Raw genomic sequence first — 23,839 nt, forward strand, 5'->3', positions numbered from 1 at the left:
GGTGCTCTTAAGTTTTCCCTTTTGGTTTAAAATTCATGCAGTTGTACTATTAGTGGTATTTAAAAAAAATACTGATTCACAATTATGATCCAGAAACATCATGATATGACCAGACCTACTTTGTATATTTCTAAGGGTGATTATTGATCCAGATATAAGACTAAGCTAATAGAGTAGATGAAATTAAACACACACACACACATGACTGTGTGGATAGATGAGAATTATTTACTATGTTGCCATGTGAGTGCATCTGTGACACATGACTGCTTTCAGTCGCATCAATTTTTGGTGATGTGTGCTTAGTCATGATGGAATATGGACTGGTGTGTGCAGGCAAGGCGATGGGTGCCATTTACCTGTGGACCTCGGTTTAAATCACCAAGGAGTACAAATTCAAAATTCTCTAACCTGTACAGTAATATTATATGTATTAAAATATTAATTCTTCCTCTCTCTCTCTCTCTCTCTCTATATATATATATATAAGCATGCTTTTAAAATGTCTAAAAACTATAGTTGACCACTGAAAAGAAAGGTTAGTTATCAAAGAAATGCTACACAACAATTTCACACTAATTGGTCTGCAGTTTGATCTCAACCTATCAGGTGTCAGATATTTGAGTTGAAACTTTAAGCTAATGTTAAAATGGTGCAAATAATAATTAGATGTCTCAGCCACACGCACATAGTTTGCATTCATTCACCAAGTGATACTTTAGTTTAAGCATGAATTCTCGTAACTCTATGCAAATGCTTGGTATATGGTTCACAATGCTTTGCGCTATTTGCATCAGGCCATGACTGCTGAGTTAATTTTGACTTCAATCAGAATACAGGAATGTTTTGTATATTTCTGGGAACCTGGGAAGAGACAGATAGACAGACAGACAGTCAGAGACAGGGGGAGGAAAGCATACCATTATCCCATACAAGATGTCTGTCTTTTCCATCAAAAATGGTCCACGTGTATATTAGTGAGTTAATAGCCATGGCAGTACTAAAAATACGATCTTCTGCTCGTTTCTGAAAAATTGTGGAAAAAAGATAATTATTTGCTACAATCACTTCCAGTGGCTTCTTTTCTAGCAAATGATATTAACTCATGAAACAAAATTGGAACACGATTTTGGTGAGAAACATGTATGTCCTACAAAATCAATAAAACATAATCCAAGTCCAAAATGCTTTTAAAAAAATCAATATCACATGCGAAATTCATTTCAGTGAAAAAGAACTCTAATTTGACCATCTATAGATGTATACAAATGGGTCTACCAAACTTCACTTGCACAGATCAAGTGGTTTCTGAATAATGATGCTGATAGGGTTGTCACTATTAAACAAGAACCACCAGAAAGGAATGAGGCTGATAAGGTTGTCACTATTAAACAGGAACCACTTGATGGGAATGATGCTGATAGGGTTGTCACTATTAAACAAGAACCACTTGATAGGAATGATGTTGATAGGGTTTTCACTATTAAACAAGAACCACCAGAAAGGAATGAGGCTGATAGGGCTGTCACTATTAAACAGGAACCACTTGATAGGAATGATGCTGATAGGGTTGTCACTATTAAACAGGAACCTCTTGATGGGAATGATGCTGATAGGGTTATCACTATTAAACAGGAACCACTTGATAGGGATGACACTCATAGGGTTGTCACTATTAAACAAGAACCACTTGATGGAAATGATGCTGATAGTGTTGTCACTATTAAACAGGAACCACTTGATGGGAATGATGCTGATAGTGTTGTCACTATTAAACAGGAACCACTTGATAGGAATGATACTGATAGGGTTGTCACTATTAAACAAGAACCACCAGAAAGGAATGATACTGATAGGGCTGTCGCTATTAAACAAGAACCACCAGAAAGGAATGATACTGATAGGGTTGTCACTATTAAACAAGAACCACCTGATGGGAATGATGCTGATAGGGTTGTCACTATTGAACAAGAACCACCAGAAAGGAATGATGCTGATAGGGTTGTCACTATTACACAAGAACCACCAGAAAGGAATGATACTGATAGGATTGTCACTATTAAACAGGAACCACTTGATGGGAATGATGCTGATAGGGTTGTCACTATTAAACAAGAACCACTTGATAGGAATGATGCTGATAGGGTTGTCTCTATTAAACAAGAACCACTTGATGGGAATGATGCTGATAGGGTTGTCACTATTGAACAAGAACCACCAGAAAGGAATGATGCTGATAGGGTTGTCACTATTACACAAGAACCACCAGAAAGGAATGATACTGATAGGATTGTCACTATTAAACAGGAACCACTTGATGGGAATGATGCTGATAGGGTTGTCACTATTAAACAAGAACCACTTGATAGGAATGATGCTGATAGGGTTGTCTCTATTAAACAAGAACCACTTGATGGGAATGATGCTGATAGGGTTATCACTATTAAACAGGAACCACTTGATGGGAATGATGCTGATAGGGTTGTCACTATTAAACAGGAACCACTTGATGGGAATGATGCTGACAGGGTTGTCACTATTAAACAGGAACCACTTGATAGGAATGATGCTGATAGGGTTGTCACTATTAAACAAGAACCACTTGATGGGAATGATGCTGATAGGGTTGTCACTATTAAACAAGAACCACTTGATGGGAATGACGCTGATAGGGTTGTCACTATCAAACAAGAACTACTTGATGGGAATGATGCTCATAGGGTTGTCACTATTAAACAAGAACCACTTGATGGGAATGATGCTGATAGGGTTATCACTATTAAACAGGAACCACTTGATGGGAACGATGCTGATAGGGTTGTCACTATTAAACAGGACCCACTTGATGGGAATGATGATGACAGGGTTGTCACTATTAAACAAGAACCATTTGATGGAAATGACGCTGATAGGGTTGTCACTATTAAACAGGAACCACTTGATGGGAATGATGCTGATAGGGTTGTCACTATTAAACAAGAACCACTTGATAGGAATGATGCTGATAGGGTTATCACTATTAAACAGGAACCACTTGATGGGAATGATGCTGACAGGGTTGTCACTATTAAACAGGAACCACTTGATGGGAAAGATGCGATAGGGTTGTCACTATTAAACAAGAACCACTTGATGGGAATGATGCTGATAGGGTTGTCACTATTAAACAAGAACCACTTGATGGGAATGACGCTGATAGGGTTGTCACTATTAAACAAGAACCACTTGATGGAAATGACGCTGATAGGGTTGTCACTATTAAACAAGAACCACTTGATGGGAATGACGCTGATAGAGGTGTCACTATTAAACAAGAACCACTTGATGGGAATGACGCTGATAGGGTTGTCACTATTAAACAGGAACCACTTGATGGGAATGATGCTGACAGGGTTGTCACTATTAAACAGGAACCACTCGATGGGAATGATGCTGACAGGGTTGTCACTATTAAACAGGAACCACTTGATGGGAATGATGCTGACAGGGTTGTCACTATTAAACAAGAACCACTTGATGGGAATGATGCTGACAGGGTTGTCACTATTAAACAAGAACCACTTGATGGGAATGACGCTGATAGGGTTGTCACTATTAAACAAGAACCACTTGATGGGAATGATGCTGATAGGGTTGTCACTATTAAACAAGAACCATTTGATGGGAATGATGCTGATAGGGTTGTCACTATTAAACAGGAACCACTTGATTAGAATGATACTGATAGGGTTTTCACTATTAAACAAGAACCACTTGATATAAATGATACTGATAGGGTTGTCACTATTAAACAAGAACCACCAGAAAGGAATGATACTGATAGGGTTTTCACTATTAAACAAGAACCACTTGAATAGAATGATGTTAATTGTGTTGTCACTATTAAACAAGAACCACTTGATATGAATGATGCTGATAGGGTTGTCACTATTAAACAGGAACCACTTGATTAGAATGATGCTGATAGTGTTGTCACTATTAAACAGGAACCACTTGATAGGAATGATACTGATAGGGTTTTCACTATTAAACAAGAACCACTTGATTAGAATGATACTGATAGGGTTGTCACTATTAAACAAGAACCACTTGATAGGAATGATGCTGATAGGGTTATCACTATTAAACAGGAACCACTTGATAAGAATGATACTGATAGTGTTGTCACTATTAAACAGGAACCACTTGATGGGAATGATGCTGATAGGGTTGTCTCTATTAAACAGGAACCACTTGATGGGAATGATACTGATAGGGTTGTCACTATTAAACAAGAACCACTTGATAGGAATGATGCTGATAGGGTTATCACTATTAAACAGGAACCACTTGATAAGAATGATACTGATAGTGTTGTCACTATTAAACAGGAACCACTTGATGGGAATGATGCTGATAGGGTTGTCTCTATTAAACAAGAACCACTTGATGGGAATGATGATGACAGAGTTGTCACTATTAAACAGGAACCACTTGACAGGAATGATGCTGATAGGGTTGTCACTATTAAACAAGAACCACTTGATAGGAATGATGCTGATAGGGTTGTCACTATTAAACAAGAACCACTTGATAGGAATGATGCTGATAGGGTTTTCACTATTAAACAAGAACCACCAGAAAGGAATGATGCTGACAGGGTTGTCACTATTAAACAGGAACCACTTGATAGGAATGATGCTGACAGGGTTGTCACTATTAAACAGGAACCACTTGATTAGAATGATGCTGATAGTGTTGTCACTATTAAACAGGAACCACTTGATAGGAATGATACTGATAGGGTTTTCACTATTAAACAAGAACCACTTGATGGGAATGATGCTGATAGGGTTGTCTCTATTAAACAAGAACCACTCGATGGGAATGATGATGACAGAGTTGTCACTATTAAACAGGAACCACTTGATAGGAATGATGCTGACAGGGTTATCACTATTAAACAGGAACCACTTGATGGGAATGATGCTGATAGGGTTGTCTCTATTAAACAAGAACCACTTGATGGGAATGATGATGACAGAGTTGTCACTATTAAACAGGAACCACTTGATAGGAATGATGCTGATAGGGTTGTCACTATTAAACAGGAACCACTTGATAGGAATGATACTGATAGGGTTTTCACTATTAAACAAGAACCACTTGATTAGAATGATACTGATAGGGTTGTCACTATTAAACAAGAACCACTTGATAGGAATGATGCTGATAGGGTTGTCACTATTAAACAAGAACCACTTGATAGGAATGATGCTGATAGGGTTTTCACTATTAAACAAGAACCACCAGAAAGGAATGATGCTGACAGGGTTGTCACTATTAAACAGGAACCACTTGATAGGAATGATGCTGATAGGGTTGTCACTATTAAACAGGAACCACTTGATGGGAATGATGCTGATAGTGTTGTCACTATTAAACAGGAACCACTTGATAGGAATGATACTGATAGGGTTTTCACTATTAAACAAGAACCACTTGATGGGAATGATGCTGATAGGGTTGTCTCTATTAAACAAGAACCACTCGATGGGAATGATGATGACAGAGTTGTCACTATTAAACAGGAACCACTTGATAGGAATGATGCTGACAGGGTTATCACTATTAAACAGGAACCACTTGATGGGAATGATGCTGATAGGGTTGTCTCTATTAAACAAGAACCACTTGATGGGAATGATGATGACAGGGTTGTCACTATTAAACAGGAACCACTTGATAGGAATGATGCTGATAGGGTTGTCACTATTAAACAGGAACCACTTGATAGGAATGATGCTGATAGGGTTGTCACTATTAAACAGGAACCACTTGATAGGAATGATACTGATAGGGTTTTCACTATTAAACAAGAACCACTTGATTAGAATGATACTGATAGGGTTGTCACTATTAAACAAGAACCACTTGATAGGAATGATGCTGATAGGGTTGTCACTATTAAACAAGAACCACTTGATAGGAATGATGCTGATAGGGTTTTCACTATTAAACAAGAACCACCAGAAAGGAATGATGCTGACAGGGTTGTCACTATTAAACAGGAACCACTTGATAGGAATGATGCTGATAGGGTTGTCACTATTAAACAGGAACCACTTGATAGGAATGATACTGATAGGGTTATCACTATTAAACGGGAACCACTTGATAGGGATGACACTCATAGGGTTGTCACTATTAAACAAGAACCACTTGATGGAAATGATGCTGATACTCTACTGGTAGACAAATATCTTCAGAATTACAAAATAAGATTGTTTCTTCTTTTTAACTCATGTGCATTGAAACCATCTCTGACATCTTTAAGCAATAACAAGTTTTTCAATATGTCAGTATTACCAGATATAAGACTGGCACTATTTTCTTTAAGGATCAAATAGACATGATACAAAATATTTGAGTGAAAAATAGCCATACTGGGTGCATTATTGGCACAATTTTTCTTTAGAACCAACTAAATTTGACAAAGAAGTCTTTTAGTGAAAAACCATTCTGATACCACTATCCATCCAGAAGAAGCAGTGATACCAAGAATTTTAGGATGGCCACCATGGTGGCCATATTGGATATGTGAGTGGTACCATTTCATCAGGTACCAACATGGACTTGTTGTGAATGTGTGTGTAAAGTTTCAAGGTAATTTTCTAAACAGTTTCAGGAGTACTAGCGATATACAAAATGTGCCAACACACCCAAAATTCTGATAGTCCATAGCCAGTAGAGATATAAAAAATATCAAAGATTTCCTACCTCTTCCTAAATAAATAATAATAAGGCAACATAAATGCAGAAATAATTTGAAGGGAATTAAATTCTATTTTGGGTTAATACAAACTTTGTGTAGATCAAGCATTTCTTAATAAACTCATTGTAACAAAATCAGCACAAGTTTAAGTTCCAATGTCTAAATAAAATAAAATAAAAACATTTTGAAAAAATTAAAAATTAAAAAAATCACTTGCATGGCATGAAATAATAAGTATATAAATAATGAGATATTTTTCAGACATTTCCAGGCAGCTGCATTAGCTCAGTTAGTAGAGCATTGAGCTTGTAATCCAAGGGTCACAGGCTCAATACCCATCCAAGCAGGTTGGGGAGGTTGCCTCTGTGTGTCTTTGGGGAAATCAATTAACTTCCTTTGCATAATGTAGTCAATAATGTGTAAAAGTTAAAACTAACAAAACAAGATGTAAATATTTTCATACAACTTGATGAAGATGCCTCTCCTGTAATAATATTTTATAAAATTCTATTTTCTATTTCTTCCTATATTACAAAAGAAAAATACTGAATTTAGCTTTAATTAGAGTGAATACATGCATCAACACACATGTATTTCACTTTTGTAGAAAAAAAGAAAAATAAATTACATAGTATGTAAGTTTAAAAAATTTAATTCTGATGCCGTCTCTAGCTATTAATCCTATATACCCTGCTGTAAAACGTTTCATTCAGTACAAATTGTCTGTCCATTACAAACAGACACTCCAACATAATAATAAACAGGAAGGAAGAGGGATACTGAAAAAGACAGATGATGAAACAGATCAATAAGTGATACATAAACAAACAAAGGTTCATACTTACTAGCGTAAAATTTCTTAAATCCAGATCACCGTCTCCCAAAAAATCATCGACAAATGCTCTTCCCATTGTATCCAGCCCAAAAGATAAAATAACGTCCTTGGTCATGTATTGCTTCAAGACTGGGCCCAGGGTTTGCCATGCAAATTCAAGGTACTGCAACAGCGGATGGAGTTTATCATTTTTACTGAGGTAGTTTATATATATATTTATTAAAGTACAATAATGCAACTATTTTTCTTACTAATAACAGTTATTCTGTACAGTGAATATGTATTTCAGAGGTAAAATTGTGTTCAAAAATTTGTAGCTGCTCTCATCTTTGAGATTAGGCTAAACTGCTCAATAATGTTTGAAGGAATAAATGGAATGAAATTCATTATGGAGCGTTATATAAGGAAAAAAAACATCGTCAGGTTGGATTTTCACCATTCTGATCTGGCAAAAGTTGATGGTGTTAAAGGTGCCTGTTTGTCTTAGAACTTCCACAGGAACGTTTCAAAGATTTCATGGATTGAAATCAAACTTAGCATGAGGTTGTGTTTGAAAAAGTCAAAGGTCAAGATCAGTTTTCAGTTTTCCATGTACATGTACATTTAGCAGAGTTATGTCCCCCAGTTTTCCCTATGTACATTTAGCAGAGTTATGTCCCCTAGTTTTCCATGTACATTTAGCAGAGTTATATCCCCCAGTTTTCCATGTACATTTAGCAGAGTTACACTTAATACACTGCATAGGCTGGTCTTCAAGAACCAAGGCAAGATTGATATAAATTTGTATTGTTAAGAAAAGCAAGTAATTTCTAATGTTTTCTAGAAAAATCATAGAGTTGTGGCTCATATCTGATTTAGTATTTTTCCATGAAACTGCATCATTCATGACTGGATTATCCATGTTGGTATTTTTTTTAAAGGATCATAATAACAGAAAATTAAGCATTACCAAATATTATTTCAATGATCTTACACAGGTTGCATAATCGTCCAGATTTTTCTGATGCTGACAAATCTGTGAGAATGTCTGTATGTGGTTAAAGAGATATTAATATAATTACGGAATAAATAATGGTTCTGATGTTTTTCAACATCTAAAAATATTGATATTACTGAAATTCACTTACCTCTAGTTCTTTTGGGAACCCTCTTTTGCCATTCTTCCTGTTCAGGAGAGAATAGGTTCTTGAGGTGAACCAATAAAATTCAAACTTGGATGGGTAGTAAGTTAATGTGAGATCTGGACGAGATGAGAGATTTCTGGAGATTTCATATACTATCAGAGATGTTGTATTCATGAAAATCTTCTGAAATTATACAGTTTCAATACCTTTTGACTACACAAATTCCATGTATGCATACAGAAATCATACACAATTTTGTAATAAAGCCAGGGTAAATGTTATCTGTATTTACATCTCCATTTAAAGATTATTTATTTGCTTGTGAGGAGTAGTGTAGGGACAGCCTGAATAATTAGTCAATTTCCAGGAGCAGATGTTGTTATATACAGCATTCACGAGACTTTATGACATCGTGTATTAGTTTTGTAAATGGACCAACCTATTTCATAACATAGAGAATTTTCTCTGGATATTTTTAGGTATATGTGTAGGAATAATTCTTTGTATTAGGTGTTTAGGTCATATTTTGCAATGCATATCATCAAGAACTAATAATCGACTTATAAAAGCTTACTGATGTATCATTTATGTGAAACAAGAAAAACCATGCAAGTGTGAAATTAGAGTTTTATGATGTGTGGTGTTTAGGGAAAGGTTAGAATCTTGAGGTCATTGGAAATAGGGGAAATAATGGACTTTCTGCCATGCTCAGACAGGTGTTTGATTTGCTCAGTATAAGACCCCATGCATGCAGCAGTTTTCACATGCTATATTCATATGCGTGTTAATGCTTATCACAGTAAAGGTACCTGAAAAGGAGCAAGGCAAGGACAATGAAAATCATAAGATTGTAAATATGCTCAAAATGTATTATTATACTTTCAAGAAATATGCATATAAACGATTTCAAATGTCTTACATTGGTTAAATGACTTGATAATGCTACACAATATATATTTCAATCATTTGTATGTAGTCCCATGTCATATATATTAGAAAAGTGGTCTTAATTTTCTTGTATTTATTCATCATGTGTACGGAAAATGCAGTATGTGCTTAATATTCTGTTTTGTTTTGTCACTTATTATTATTCTCGGGTTCAGTATCTGTATTTGTTTCACGATTACCATTGGTTTGTGTTTAGTTTGATTAATTGGACCTGTATTTGCTGGTAAAGAAAACCAGAGGTCAAAGGCCACAGTACTGTAGTTTTACATAAGAATATATTTTTTTATAAAAAAAACTCATTAAACTATTTATAATCAGAATAATTTGTTCACCTCTTATCATCATATAAGTCGAAAAATGTCAGAAAAACAGAAACCTTGACGTCTTCATCGATGTATAAATCTGGTTTGTCTATTGCGCCACTAAGAACTCCAGCTGTTATGCCAAATATGACATTGGCACAGACGGTAACGTCAACATTGTTAACGTTGAAGGGCATGGCAACTCCTTTGAAAAACATACTTTTAACTTCTTCTGTGTCTTGTACCTGTGAAATATAACTGAACTATAAGTTTGTTCGTGCATGTTTATTTAATTTGACTAAATTGTTATACGTCATGTGCAATGGAAGACAAACATAATGTCACCAAAATAAACCCATTCATTATCTATAAGACAAACAACTGAAAATAAAATGAGCACATTTGAACATTAATAAGCACAGGAATTGTCGATGAATTACGATGCACAATCCTGCTGTAATTTTCTAATACAATATTCTCGTGCAAAAAAGGTCTCCACTCTGGTTGTTTTGTGGTAAAATATTTCTGTGAGAATTACATGCACGTTGTTATCTTTAGCCGTGGTACATCACTTTTTTTTTAGTCAACAAATGTGTTCTGTCAAAGTTGATTACTGCAATTCCAGGAACTGAAAAAGAAGGTACATTGTTTACTCTCTGAAAAGACCAGTTTGATTTGAAAAGAGAACAAGATGACAGTCATACTGATCCCCTGCAGACAATCAGGTAAGACCTATTAAATTAATGAATGAAGTAGACCTGCTAAAGCTGGGTAGTTAACTGACACACACACACGCACATACACATACACATACATACATACACACATATAAACACACACATACATAATGCACACACATACATACATACACATACACACACACGCACAGACACTAGATAAGGAAGATAAAATTAAAAGAAGCTTACCCATGTAGTTACTAGTGCTAAGTCAGCCCCTCTACTTTTTGAATCTGACAGAAAATATCTCAGATAAAAGTAAGTCCTGGGGTCAATGCTGTTCACTCTAGAATCAGAAGAGAATGGTCTGTAGGCATATTTCTTCAAGGCATCGAACACAGCAGACATATTTCGGTTTCTACTGTACCACGTGTTCCACTGGTCATTGAAGTCAGCAATATTGAAACCAAGCATGGCGCCAATACCAAGGTTAACAAAAGTATCATCAAAATCAGGAGGAATGTGAAATGCCAGAAGAAATTCATCACTGATATAGAAAAAAAGGAAATATTGATGTAAAGCAAACATTTGATCAAACAATCAATTTGTTCATCATTTTATGGCAGATCTGTTATTGACAAAACAAGCAAATACCAATTCACCCATCCATCTAGCCACCTTTGTATCTATCTATATTGTTATGTATGTTTAATTTTTATTATTTGTTGGCTTAATAAGATATGTTATAGACTTTTGTATTTTTTATCTGATCTTGTCTGAAATAAAGTCAACTTTGTCCCTATGGCCACTGATTACAATTGAAACCATGATATTTATTATAATTTTAGTAACAGATTTTACCGTATCTTATTGACACCGTAGAATTTTCTAGAAATTAATTGTTGATCCTCATCCAAGTTTTACTACTGTATCTCGGTTTTTATTTATATATTCATGTTTACTTGAGAAATTACATATTCTTGCTTTAATATCTTGTATCAGAATACATTTTATTGTTGTGTTCAATTTTCATTGGGTAGAATTATTTATTCAAATAGAGCACACTGTAAATACAAAGTACACATCAGTAATATTCTTGGACAGAAACATTAATTTGGAATTATAGTGAATTCAGATGATAACATGTTTGGATTATATTTATTCCATTAGCTGCAAATTCAGACCCAGTGTATTACTGGCACACTTAAAACTGAGACAGACTGTTTCTTTCTACTTTAAAACTTAAAACTGAGACAGACTGTTTATTTCTACTTTAAAACTTAAAACTGAGACAGACTGTTTATTTCTACTTTATTTCGAGCTTGTACGGTAACATGTATAATTTGCACAAATACAAATTTCTCCTAATACAAATGTATAACTTTAAAAAATATTTTTGACATTGAGTGAAGAAATTAACATTCCGCTCAAAACACTTCCTTTACAATTAATATTAATGTAACAGGAAACTGTATAGTTGAAAGAGCCAGTATGTGATAGTCAATCATAATATTTCTGGGTTAACTGTTACAGAAATACTTTGCATTAAAATTTTTGGATTAACTGTTCACTAATAAGCCAATCAAAATAGAGGTTATTGTTCTTTGTGATCAGTAAATTCATTCATCTTTTTGTACATATCAAAATATATAAAATGGAGAAAAAAAACAAGTCTGCATGCTACCCTCCAGACATTAAATGAGCACTACATATACTTCACAAATTAAGAATAACTAGGAAAGGTGTTTTCCTTATAAAATCACAGATTTCTGCCCCATAAAGTACATGTCAAAGATTTTGACTGGCATAAGTCAAACTTCCAGATTTAAAAAATGACTGCATTGGTTTTGAAATGTAAATAACATGCAAGAATAATGTTCACATATTCGATCAACTGTGGCTTTTACCACAGAAGAATGTGTGTGTGTGTGTGTGTGATTTGGACTTTAAAGTAGCTTTAACAATTTTCCAGTGTAGCAATTTTCAGTGTTTTCTAGCACTGGAGCATCATGCTGCAGACATGTAGCATAATGTCCCATCCAGTCACATTATCCTGACACCAGGCTGATTAGTCCTAACACTAAACTTGTAATGCTGAGCACCATGTGAGGTAGCTGCTAGTACCATTTTTGTAAGTCTTTGATATGACTCAGCTGGGATTCAAACCCTTAATCCCCTGCATCCGTGGTGGATGCTCTAACTAACTGCCTTAGGCCACCAGAGCGGTCCATACCCAAAAGAAGAAATGTGAAAATTCTACCTATACATACTGGATTATCATGATCCAGAAGACGTAGAAAGAATAAATCTAAGAATGTAACACTGAGCTATACCATTCCAACCTATATCGAAAATGGCTTCAAGAAAGTAGATATCAAAGTCTTTATACAAACGCTGGATAATTACTGCTCCAGAATGTAGACCAGGTACCCTAATTTCCAGTCGATGATATTTTACATAGATGATACCCTAATTTCCTGTCGATGATATTTTACATAGATGATACCCTAACTTCCAGTCGATGATATTTTACATAGATGATACCCTAATTTTCTGTCAATGACATTTTACATAGATGATAGCCTAATTCCAGTCGATATTTTACATAGATGATACCCTAATTTCCAGTCGATGATATTTTACATAGATGATACCCTAATTTCCAGTCGATGATATTTTACATAGATGATACCCTAATTCCAGTTGATGATATTTTACATAGATGAAACCCTAATTTCCAGTCGATGATATTTTACATAGATGATACCCTAATTTCCAGTCGATGATATTTTACATAGATGATACCCTAATTTCCAGTCAATGATATTTTACATAGATAATACCCTAATTTCCAGTCGATATTTTACATAGATGATACCCTAATTTCCAGTCAATGATATTTTACATAGATGATACCCTAATTTCCAGTTGATGATATTTTACATAGATGATACGTGAATTTCCAGTCGATGATATTTTACATAGATGATACCCTAATTTCCAGTCAATGACATTTTACATAGATGATACCCTAATTCCAGTCAATGATATTTTACATAGATGATACCCTAATTTCCAGTCGATGATATTTTACATAGATGATACCCTAATTTCCTGTCGATGATATTTTACATAGATGATACCCTCATTTCCAGTCGATGATATTTTACATAGATAATACCCTAATTTCCAGTCAATGACATTTTACATAGCTGATACCCTAATTTCCAGTCGATGATATTTTACATAGATGATACCCTAATTCCAGTCGATGATATTTTACATAGATAATACCCTTATTTCCAGTCGATGATATTTTACATAGATGATACCCTAATTTCCAGTCGATGATATTTTACATAGATAATACCCTAATTTCCAGTCGATGATATTTTACATAGATGATACCCTAATTTCCAGTCGATGATATTTTACATAGATAATACCCTAATTTCCAGTCAATGACATTTTGCATAGATGATACCCTAATACCCAGTCGATATTTTACATAGATGATACCCTAATTTCCAGTCAATGATATTTTACATAGATGATACCCTAATTTCCAGTCAATGATATTTTACATAGCTGATACCCTAATTTCCAGTCGATGATATTTTACATAGATGATGAAGGAATTGATATTTAGCATTAAAGATGATGAATAAGTTTATCGTTACAGGAAATTAACAAAGACAGTGAAGCTGTAAATATATACTTTCATACTTCTGACCTTTAATCGAGTGCAGGGCTGCAGTGTATACTATGCTAACTAAAAACTGTTTATTCTCCTATTAAGATTGCTTAATTCAAAGAACTGTTTCTGTTAAACCTGAATTCAGTTGCTTTACTGTACATTTCATTACAGTGCCTTCTTAGATTAAACATGTTTAACTTTTTTGACATTTTGACTCAAAGAGAAAAAATGAAAGCAAACAATGCCAGTATGACTTTCTGTTCAGGAATAGAAATAACAGGATTTTCAGATGGCTGCCATTGTGGCCATATTCAACTTTACATTGGCACCATTTAGGAAAAAAAAGTCTTTAACCAAATTTCCCCTATTTATATCACTATCCATTCAAGAGGAATAGTGATAACAAAATTTTCAACACACCAATATGGAACCTAATAGGAACAATAAAACATCATAAGTGTTCTGGTGAAAACCTGCATTAATATGATGCTCCATTCAAAAGTAGAAGTGACAAAATGATTTTTAAGATGGCTGTTTTGGTGGGCCATATTGAATATCTGAGCAGCTCTATTTTAATTTTGGACCAACTTGATCTTGGGATGAATATGTGCAAAGTTTCATCATCCAATAAGTAGTCGAGAAAAAGTAGTTATAACAAATACTGTGCTAACGGATGAGCAGATGTTGTTCGATGGACAACATACCATCCAATATCTTCTACATCTAAGTAAAACCAAAAAGAATATCAGGACTGCACTTATAAGATATTGCGATGGTAGAATAAGTCGCCAAATCATATAGCTTACATAAACTCTTCCAATGGTATTTGATATAGCTTACATAAACCCTTCCGATGGTATTTGATATAGCTTACATAAATCCTTCCGATGGTATTTGAGACACTTACAGAAACCCTTCCAATGGTATTTGAGACACCTTACATAAACCCTTCCGATGGTATCTGATGCAGCTTACACAAACCATTGTGTTGATATTTGATATAGCTTACATAAAACCTTCCAATGGTATTTGATACAGCTTACATAAACCATTCCGATGGTATCTGACATAGCTTACATAAACCCTTCCAATGGTATTTGATATAGCTTACATAAACCCTTCCAATGGTATTTGATATAGCTTACATAAACCCTTCCGATGGTATTTGATATAGCTTACATAAACCCTTCCAATGGTATTTGATATAGCTTACATAAACCCTTCCAATGGTATTTGATATAGCTTACATTAACCCTTCCGATGGTATTTGATATAGCTTACATAAACCCTTCCAGTGGTATTTGATATAGCTTACATAAACCCTTCCAATGGTATTTGATATAGCTTACATAAACCCTTCCAATGGTATTTGATATAGCTTACACAAACCCTTCCAATGGTATTTGATATAGCTGACACAAACCTTCCAGTGGTGACTTGGTAACTGACATGGTATACACAGAAAAGCAATCCATAAACTCTTGTTGTTCATGACCCTATATCAGTCATGTGCGACCTTCATCTACATCAGGCTCATGACCTAGTTAAATCTGGTTACATTTACATCATATGGAAAAAATCACTATCCAGCAGTGCCTCTGCAGGAGTTGTGCATGCCTGACTTTTGTAGTCCTACGCTGGTGAAGCGCCAGTCATCAGAGGCAATGTCAATCTTCACACATGACTGAAATTACACTCACTTCTTCTGGCCATTGTCAATTTTATACAAGTGTTAACAATACAACAAAAGTGAAGGAAAATGTTGCAAATAAAAATGTCATGTCCTTATTTTTGTTTAAAAGCTTACCTATAACGAAGGAGTTGTTCCAGGGCTTTTTCCACTTCATTAAGATGCAGAAGTTTTAGAATTTCTTCTATTGCTTTTCCAGGGAAGTATTTGGATAGATTCAACAGAGAATTTAGATTTCCAGGTACACTTTGCCATGCTTTTACAGATGTATTGAAAACTTGCGGCCAAAATGTCATGATAGTTCCTCCATCATTTGGATTCCGATTGTGGTACTCTGAAATTGCATCAACTGAGAGACCAATCTGTTCTTTGGATGGCTTTGGACAGTTTCCATAAGAATATGCCTCTAATAAGCATGATGTCACCCAGGCACTTGTGAACATGTTGTTGTCTGGAACAGCAAACAGCCTTCGTAATGCAGCATATTCAAAATCACCATGAAAATTTAACTTTACCTCACTGACATACGAACCCTTTTGTTCCGTCCAAGAAAATGGCATCGTTCCATTCTTTTCCTGTAGAATTTGCATACCTTTGATCTTCTCAAATAATGCATTTACCGTCATATTAATGGGTTCATCATGAAACATTTTACGTTCCACATTTCCATTACAGTTGTATTCTCTAAGAACAGAAAACACTAGGAAATATACAGAAAGAGCAAATGTCTTGCCCTCCATTTTCAACTGAAAAATGAAAAATTGCATTAAAATATATTTTTTACCAAATTATTTAGATTTAACTATAATATACAGTGTATTAATTAGTCGTTCATCAGTAGTTACAACAATCATAATTAAAAGTGAAAATTCACCAGCTTTGCATTCACCTTTATTTTCAAGATTTCACATTATGGATTATTTATTTGTTTAAAAAAAGTAATTATAGTTTAGTGGTTTACAGTACACTAAGGTGGTTTTACCATTTTAAAGATAGTCAGGAATCTATGGAGGATGACCCATATTCTGCAAGACCGTTGTTATGATTTGTGAAAGGGGATGACTGCATTGATGGGGGCAATTGATGAATATGCATGAGACAGAGACAAATATAGTTCTAATATTATTGTCATTAATTTGTCTTTAATATACTGAAGAATCAGATGAAATATTTGTGCTCTTTGGATCCCACAATTGTTGACGACTGATAAAAATCAGATATGGGTTGAATTTACAAAACAGATACTTTACAATGAATGACAGGATATGAAACATTAAGTTATTGTTTCAAGCCTGACTCAAGAGACCATAAAGTTTGATCAGTGAAAACAAATCGAGATCATAAATTGCACATAGCAGTCTCACCGTCAAGATAGGTTTAGACAATATTTTTCTACACAGTAGACCTGGTCATCCTGTCCAACTCTACTGTGTCACTGGACATTTGTCTGCTTCCAAAGTGTTATCAAAGGTTATGGAACACTAATGAACCACCCTCCATGTACCAGTCCATGATAATGCACTGGCACTTACATACACAATTGTGACAGACTTCCTGAAGGAAAGTAGCATCTAAACATTGCCACATCTTCCAGTCAGCCCTGATTCAGCTCCAACTGATTTTTGGCTGAATACTCTTATCAAAGATTCGTTGTTAGGCAATGCAGTTGGAAATGCAGTTGGAAATGCAGTTTGCAGTGAATGAACAAAATGACATTTAATAACTGGATAATAAGACCGAAAATGTGCAAAAGTTATGGGGAGATTTTTAAAAGATGCACTCATGTACTGTTCACTAATGAAGATTTTTGTTGTACAGCCCACTAATATTCATCCCTTTTTTTGAATAACCATCATAGATAAGAGTAATCCTTTTCAGCATTAACAGCACCAGGCAAGGTTATGTTCTAATGTAAACACCCTATTAACAGCACCAGGCAAGGTTATGTTCTAATGTAAACACCGTATTAACAGCATCAGGCAAGGTTATGTTCTAATGTAAACACCGTATTAACAGCACCAGGCAAGGTTATGTTCTAATGTAAACACTGTATTAACAGCACCAGGCAAGGTTATGTTCTAATGTAAACACCGTATTAACAGCATCAGGCAAGGTTATGTTCTAATGTAAACACCGTATTAACAGCCCCAGGCAAGGTTATGTTCTAATGTAAACACTGTATTAACAGCACCAGGCAAGGTTATGTTCTAACGCAAACACCGTATTAACAGCACCAGGCAAGGTTATGTTCTAACATAAACACTGTATTAACAGCACCATGCAAGGTTATGTTCTAATGTAAACACCGTATTAACAGCACCAGGAAAGGTTATGTTCTAAAGTAAACACCGTATTAACAGCACCATGCAAGGTTATGTTCTAACGTAAACACCGTATTAACAGCACCAGGCAATGTTCTAATGTAAACACCGTATTAACAGCACCATGCAAGGTTATGTTCTAACGTAAACACCGTATTAACTGCACCATGCAAGGTTATGTTCTAACGTAAACACCATATTAACAGCACCATGCAAGGCTATGTTCTAATGTAAACACCATATTAACCGCACCAGGCAAGGTTATGTTCTAACGTAAACACCATATTAACAGCACCATGCAAGGTTATGTTCTAACGTAAATGCCATATTAACAGCACCATGCAAGGTTATGTTCTAACGTGAACACCATATTAACAGCACCAGGCAATGTTCTAATGTAAACACCGTATTAACAGCACCATGCAAGGTTATGTTCTAACGTAAACACTGTATTAACTGCACCATGCAAGGTTATGTTCTAACGTAAACACCATATTAACAGCACCATGCAAGGCTATGTTCTAATGTAAACACCATATTAACTGCACCAGGCAATGTTCTAATGTAAACACCGTATTAACTGCACCATGCAAGGTTATATTCTAACGTAAACACCGTATTAACTGCACGATGCAAGGTTATGTTCTAACGTAAACACCATATTAACAGCACCATGCAAGGTTATGTTCTAACGTAAACACCATATTAACAGCACCATGCAAGGTTATGTTCTAACGTAAACGCCATATTAACAGCACCATGCAAGGTTATGTTCTAATGTGAACACCATATTAACAGCACCATGCAAGGTTATGTTCTAATGTAAACACTGTATTAACAGCACCATGCAAGGTTATGTTCTAACATAAACACCATATTAACAGCACGATGCAAGGTTATGTTCTAACGTAAACACCATATTAACCACACCAGGCAAGGTTATGTTCTAACATAAACACCGTATTAACAGCACCAGGCAAGGTTATGTTCTAACGTAAACACCCATATTAACAGAACCACGCAAGGTTATGTTCTAACATAAACACTGTATTAACAGCACCAGGCAAGATTATGTTCTAACGTAAACACCACACATATAAAATGACATATTGCTTTCAGCATTCCAACATTTTCTTCTTTTTCAATGGGACATGTCAGGAAGTCAAATATTAAAATATACCCTGCTGCTATAAAGAGAATTTTAATTTACATACATCTCTTTGTATGTGCTGCCATATTGTGTTCTGACTTTTTGTGGCTATGTTGTTGATTTTAACATGACTATTTAACTTTATAACACATTATCGGTTATATCATGCTGAGCAAACGGGAAAAATTAAAATGTCTTTTCTAAAGACACACCAAGGCAACCGTCACTCTTGGATTAGGAGTCTGATGCTATACCAACTGAACTAATGCAACACTGAAATGTAAACAATTGTGAAATGTACCATAAATTCAGTCATAATTTGATAATACTGGAAATGCGATATTAAAATGATCACTCCTATACATATAGATTTAATTTCCAATACACATATTGTCTATGAAAACAAGTACATGTGAGAACAATATAAGGATATAGAAATTCATTTGGCCATATATTTTTCTTGCTTTCATTATTCTTCTTTATACCAATCAAACAACATTAGGTAGCTTCTATATTAGAGTTATGTTTTTCATAGGCCAATACAAAACAGCATGGCATGAACAATTGCTGCTTAAATTTTTAAAAAAAAGACAGATCAAAGAGATTGCTTACAGATGTGCATTTTGTATGAAATAAAATGTGCACATGTATGGCTGTGATAGAGTTCTACAAATGTCACTATAGTATGTAAAGCCAACTAATCAATAGCATGGTGCATTGTACATCGGACGAAAACGGTGGCGATAATTGACCTAAAAAGGATACTTTGTAAGTTTAACATCGAAAGTATAACCATGTACCAGAGGGAAACCATTACAGATTTATCTGAGTGAAAGGTATTTGTCTTGATTAAGTTAGTTGTAATTGAAAATTGTTCAGATTGGATGTCCAACTCAGTCATTTACTCTTGACTAGTGGATTTAACACTAACTGCTTATAAGGAAGTGCAATTTTTAAGGGAGTGCAATTTTCAAGGGAGAACATTGCTTGTTCTGCAATACTCACATAATTCATTTTTGTCTCATCTGCTTTAGCAGAGAACACAGTTATCATTCTTGTGTGCATATGTCTATCTATGAGTCAAATGAATCCTTTATTGAAAAAGTTTATTGGGCCACAGACCACAATCTAAATATTTCTGAAAATGAATGTGTTATCCTTGTACATGTAACATAAATATTGTATGTAATCCTTGATACAAGAAGTCTTGAATCACTCTTTTTAAGCCTTCAACAATAAATACTGTCATGAATTATTTTTTACTTGAATTCGTTTTCTTTATATAGTCTAAGCCCTTCCCCCAACAATTTTTTGAAAATATCATGGGCATAGGTATAGTACGGATAAAAGGTTATACTGATTGGTGTCAAAGCATATCTTTCATTATCATGTTACCAGTTAGTATCAGTTCCTAATATGCTATATTAGTGCTATATTATTACATTATTTAAACACTTCTAAAATGGATGCCGTAGAAATGTCTTACCCCGAAAATAGGCAACTGTTAGCGACTGTTGATTTGAAATGAAATGTTGAACTAGTTTAAATTTTGACTTAATGGCTCTTTATGCTATGATTTATATTTATTAGAGCAATAAAATAAACATATATTAGTACAAAGAAAGACCTGCTGCGAGAGGTATATCGTCTAACAATAAGTATGTTTGTTTAGCGATGTAACTGGGGGACATCGCAACGGACACAGCTGCATTATGACCGAAGATAGCTGAATGACGAATGACTCACGGTACTAATTCAGTTCCTGTAATAAACCTATGTAAACACCATGGTATTTGAAAAATTAAATAACTTTAAATCTCTGAGTGCTCATGATAAAACCTATATTTATAAATTATCAATACAGATGAAACCTGAATGTCAGGTTCTGCGTAGAGAAAAGGATACGAGTCAGGACATTTTCTGGACCTACATGTTTTGAAACATGTGCTTTCGATTCCGCACCAAAGAGTCAGGTGCTAATTTCAGAACTGAGTGTTCCAAACTCAAGACGGTTAAATTCCATCAATAAAACAATGTATCTATTTTTTTCGTTTACAATTTGTATAAGCTCTCAAAGATTCTTTTTGCTAAAGAAATACCCTACATTATTAACCAATGATGACCATTCAAGCCCATAGATATCTATTCTATTTTAGGTACACACATGTCCCGATTGGTTCCCATTTTTCCATACATATCATACCGTTTTGTTTTCCTGAGGTCTCACTGAATAGTTTCGTGTTTTTGCCCTTCTTTTTAAGATAGAAGTCATGAACCTAATTATCATAAGCCTAACATTTATAAATTAGCAGCGATGCTAAATTTGTAATGCAGTTTAGATGTACTCTGAGTTAAGCTTCAAAATGGGTTGGCTTATTTGGTGACTGCCTGCAACAGTTAGACAGAGCACTGGAGATCAAATGCGTAACTTTGGCTGCAAATGAACAGCCAGCATGGCTAAGAGATTTACGTATGTCTGCTACAAAAGTAAAATCTACAAATCGAGATGGTTGAGGGTTGATGAAAACTATGCTAATTTGTTATAGTACTAGTGAACTTTATTCATACATAAGGCATATACTGATTCTTTTAGCTCCCTTGTCACAGGAAAATATTCAAAATGGCTCTTTGAATGTAAAAATGAAGGGTTGGTGACAGTGTTGGTTCAGTATAAAATCCACCAGTTGTATCAGGAATTAACCTGATTGTCACAGTCAAAATCTAATATGTATGCTTTCTAAACAAAATCAATATTTTTTTTTTTTTGGGGGGGGGGGTATCTTCAGTGTAAAATTATACTTCACCGTCTCCAGCATGTATTTGGCATTCATAATACAGCCTTACTGTGGTTCAAGTCCTACTTGGTCAATGGGACACAAATTGTATCTGCAAATGGAATACACTCCAGCCCAGTTAATCTATGTTTTTGGGGGCCCCGAGTGGCCGAGTGGTCTAAAGCGCTCTCCGTTACGGATCACTGCCATCTCACCTCTGCGTGGGTTCGATTCTCGGATTCGGCTAATGTGGGTATGTGAGAAAGCTTGCCAGTAGCTTCTCGTGGGTCGATGGTTCTTTCTGGGGTTTTCCCGGGTTCTTCTTCCACCATTAATACTGGCCGCCATGTATAGCCTATCGTGTGCTGAAAAATGGCGTTAAACCCTACAACAACAACAACAACAATCTATGTTTTGGTGTTCCACAGGGTTGTGTTCTTGGAACCGTTCTCAAGTGTCATATATCATCATCCAGTGTCTCACAAATTGTACGCTGATGACACTCAAATATATAAAGCCACTCAACTGAAGTTGATGTTACCATCCAAGGTGTAGAGAGGTGCATTTCTGATGTGAAATCATGGATGGCATGCAACAAGCTGCAGATGAATGATGATAAAACTTAGGCCATTCTGATCACAAGACAATACTTTCTCATTCACATCCTTTACCTCAAATAATAAACATCAGCAACACCAACATTAAATTCACACAGTCAGTACGAAACCTAGGCGTTACTCTGGACAGTACTCACATTGCACCAACATGTCATGAGCATATGCAAGGCAGCATATCTTGAGCTGAGACACATCAGATCCATTCGCAAATATCTTTCAGTTGATGATACTAAACCACTTGTGTGTTCATTATTACTTTCAAGATTGGACTATTGTAACTCAGTTATGACTGGTTCATCTCAATATCTACTCCAGAAGCTTCAGAAAGTTCAAACTTGACCGAACTATTTTTAATTGGTAATCTCTCGGTCAGTCCTGTAGTCAATCCAATTGTAGAAATAGCGAAGATAGTCTTACTAGATTGCGTCTTCTAAATTTCCTATGAACCAAATACTTGATGTTTCTGTAATTACTGCACTGACATACTAATACTGCATATGTTTGCTTCGCAGAAAAAAGGAGAAAACATTTGTTAATAAGACTTTCCGCTCCGGAGGCGTAGCAATATCAAGATTTTCAAGAAGGCAGCCGTGGTGGCTGTATCAGAGGTCTGATCTGCACAATTTTCATTTAGAACCAGCTAGACGACGTAGGAGATCTTTAAGTGAGCACACACACCCCTCGCCCGTATCGGTGTGACCATTCACTCAGGAAAAGCGACAGCAATTTCATGATGACCGTTGTCGTAGCCATATTAGATGCCAGAGCAGGACCATTTTGATTTATGACCAAGAAGATATCATGAAAACTCTTTTAGTTAGAATACAACGTCGATATGATCAATCATTCAGGATATCCAATATGTTGACCATAATGTAAGTCTAATCAAAATCATTTTCATCTAAGACCAACCTGACATTATAAAAGTCTTCTGGCGAAAACGCAATGTG

General features: G+C 35.2%; 1 protein-coding gene across 6 annotated transcripts in view; it reads right to left on the reverse strand.

The window, feature by feature from the left end:
* Nucleotides 1-23,839, reverse strand: part of LOC149781120 (uncharacterized) — a 65,921-nt gene that overhangs the window by 8,171 nt on the left and 33,911 nt on the right. For 2 of the 6 annotated variants that reach the window (XM_089935225.1, XM_089935226.1), the window contains exons 1-7: nucleotides 20,985-21,213; nucleotides 16,145-16,773; nucleotides 10,890-11,187; nucleotides 10,038-10,208; nucleotides 8,717-8,896; nucleotides 7,600-7,752; nucleotides 921-1,026 (exon numbers count right to left, since the gene is read on the reverse strand). In XM_089935225.1, the coding sequence (XP_089791351.1) occupies nucleotides 921-1,026; nucleotides 7,600-7,752; nucleotides 8,717-8,896; nucleotides 10,038-10,208; nucleotides 10,890-11,187; nucleotides 16,145-16,767 (1,531 nt within the window). In that variant the 5' untranslated portion in view covers nucleotides 16,768-16,773; nucleotides 20,985-21,213. Of the gene's footprint in view, nucleotides 1-920; nucleotides 1,027-7,599; nucleotides 7,753-8,716; nucleotides 8,897-10,037; nucleotides 10,209-10,889; nucleotides 11,188-16,144; nucleotides 16,774-20,984; nucleotides 21,236-23,839 lie in introns of those variants that run through there. The other 4 variants (XM_089935227.1, XM_089935221.1, XM_089935222.1 and 1 more) reach the window with 3 other exon arrangements.

The sequence above is a fragment of the Sinohyriopsis cumingii genome, chromosome 15 (assembly GCF_028554795.1).
Source record: "Sinohyriopsis cumingii isolate HCF-2022 chromosome 15, ASM2855479v2, whole genome shotgun sequence".
NCBI classification, from domain to species: domain Eukaryota; kingdom Metazoa; phylum Mollusca; class Bivalvia; order Unionida; family Unionidae; genus Sinohyriopsis; species Sinohyriopsis cumingii.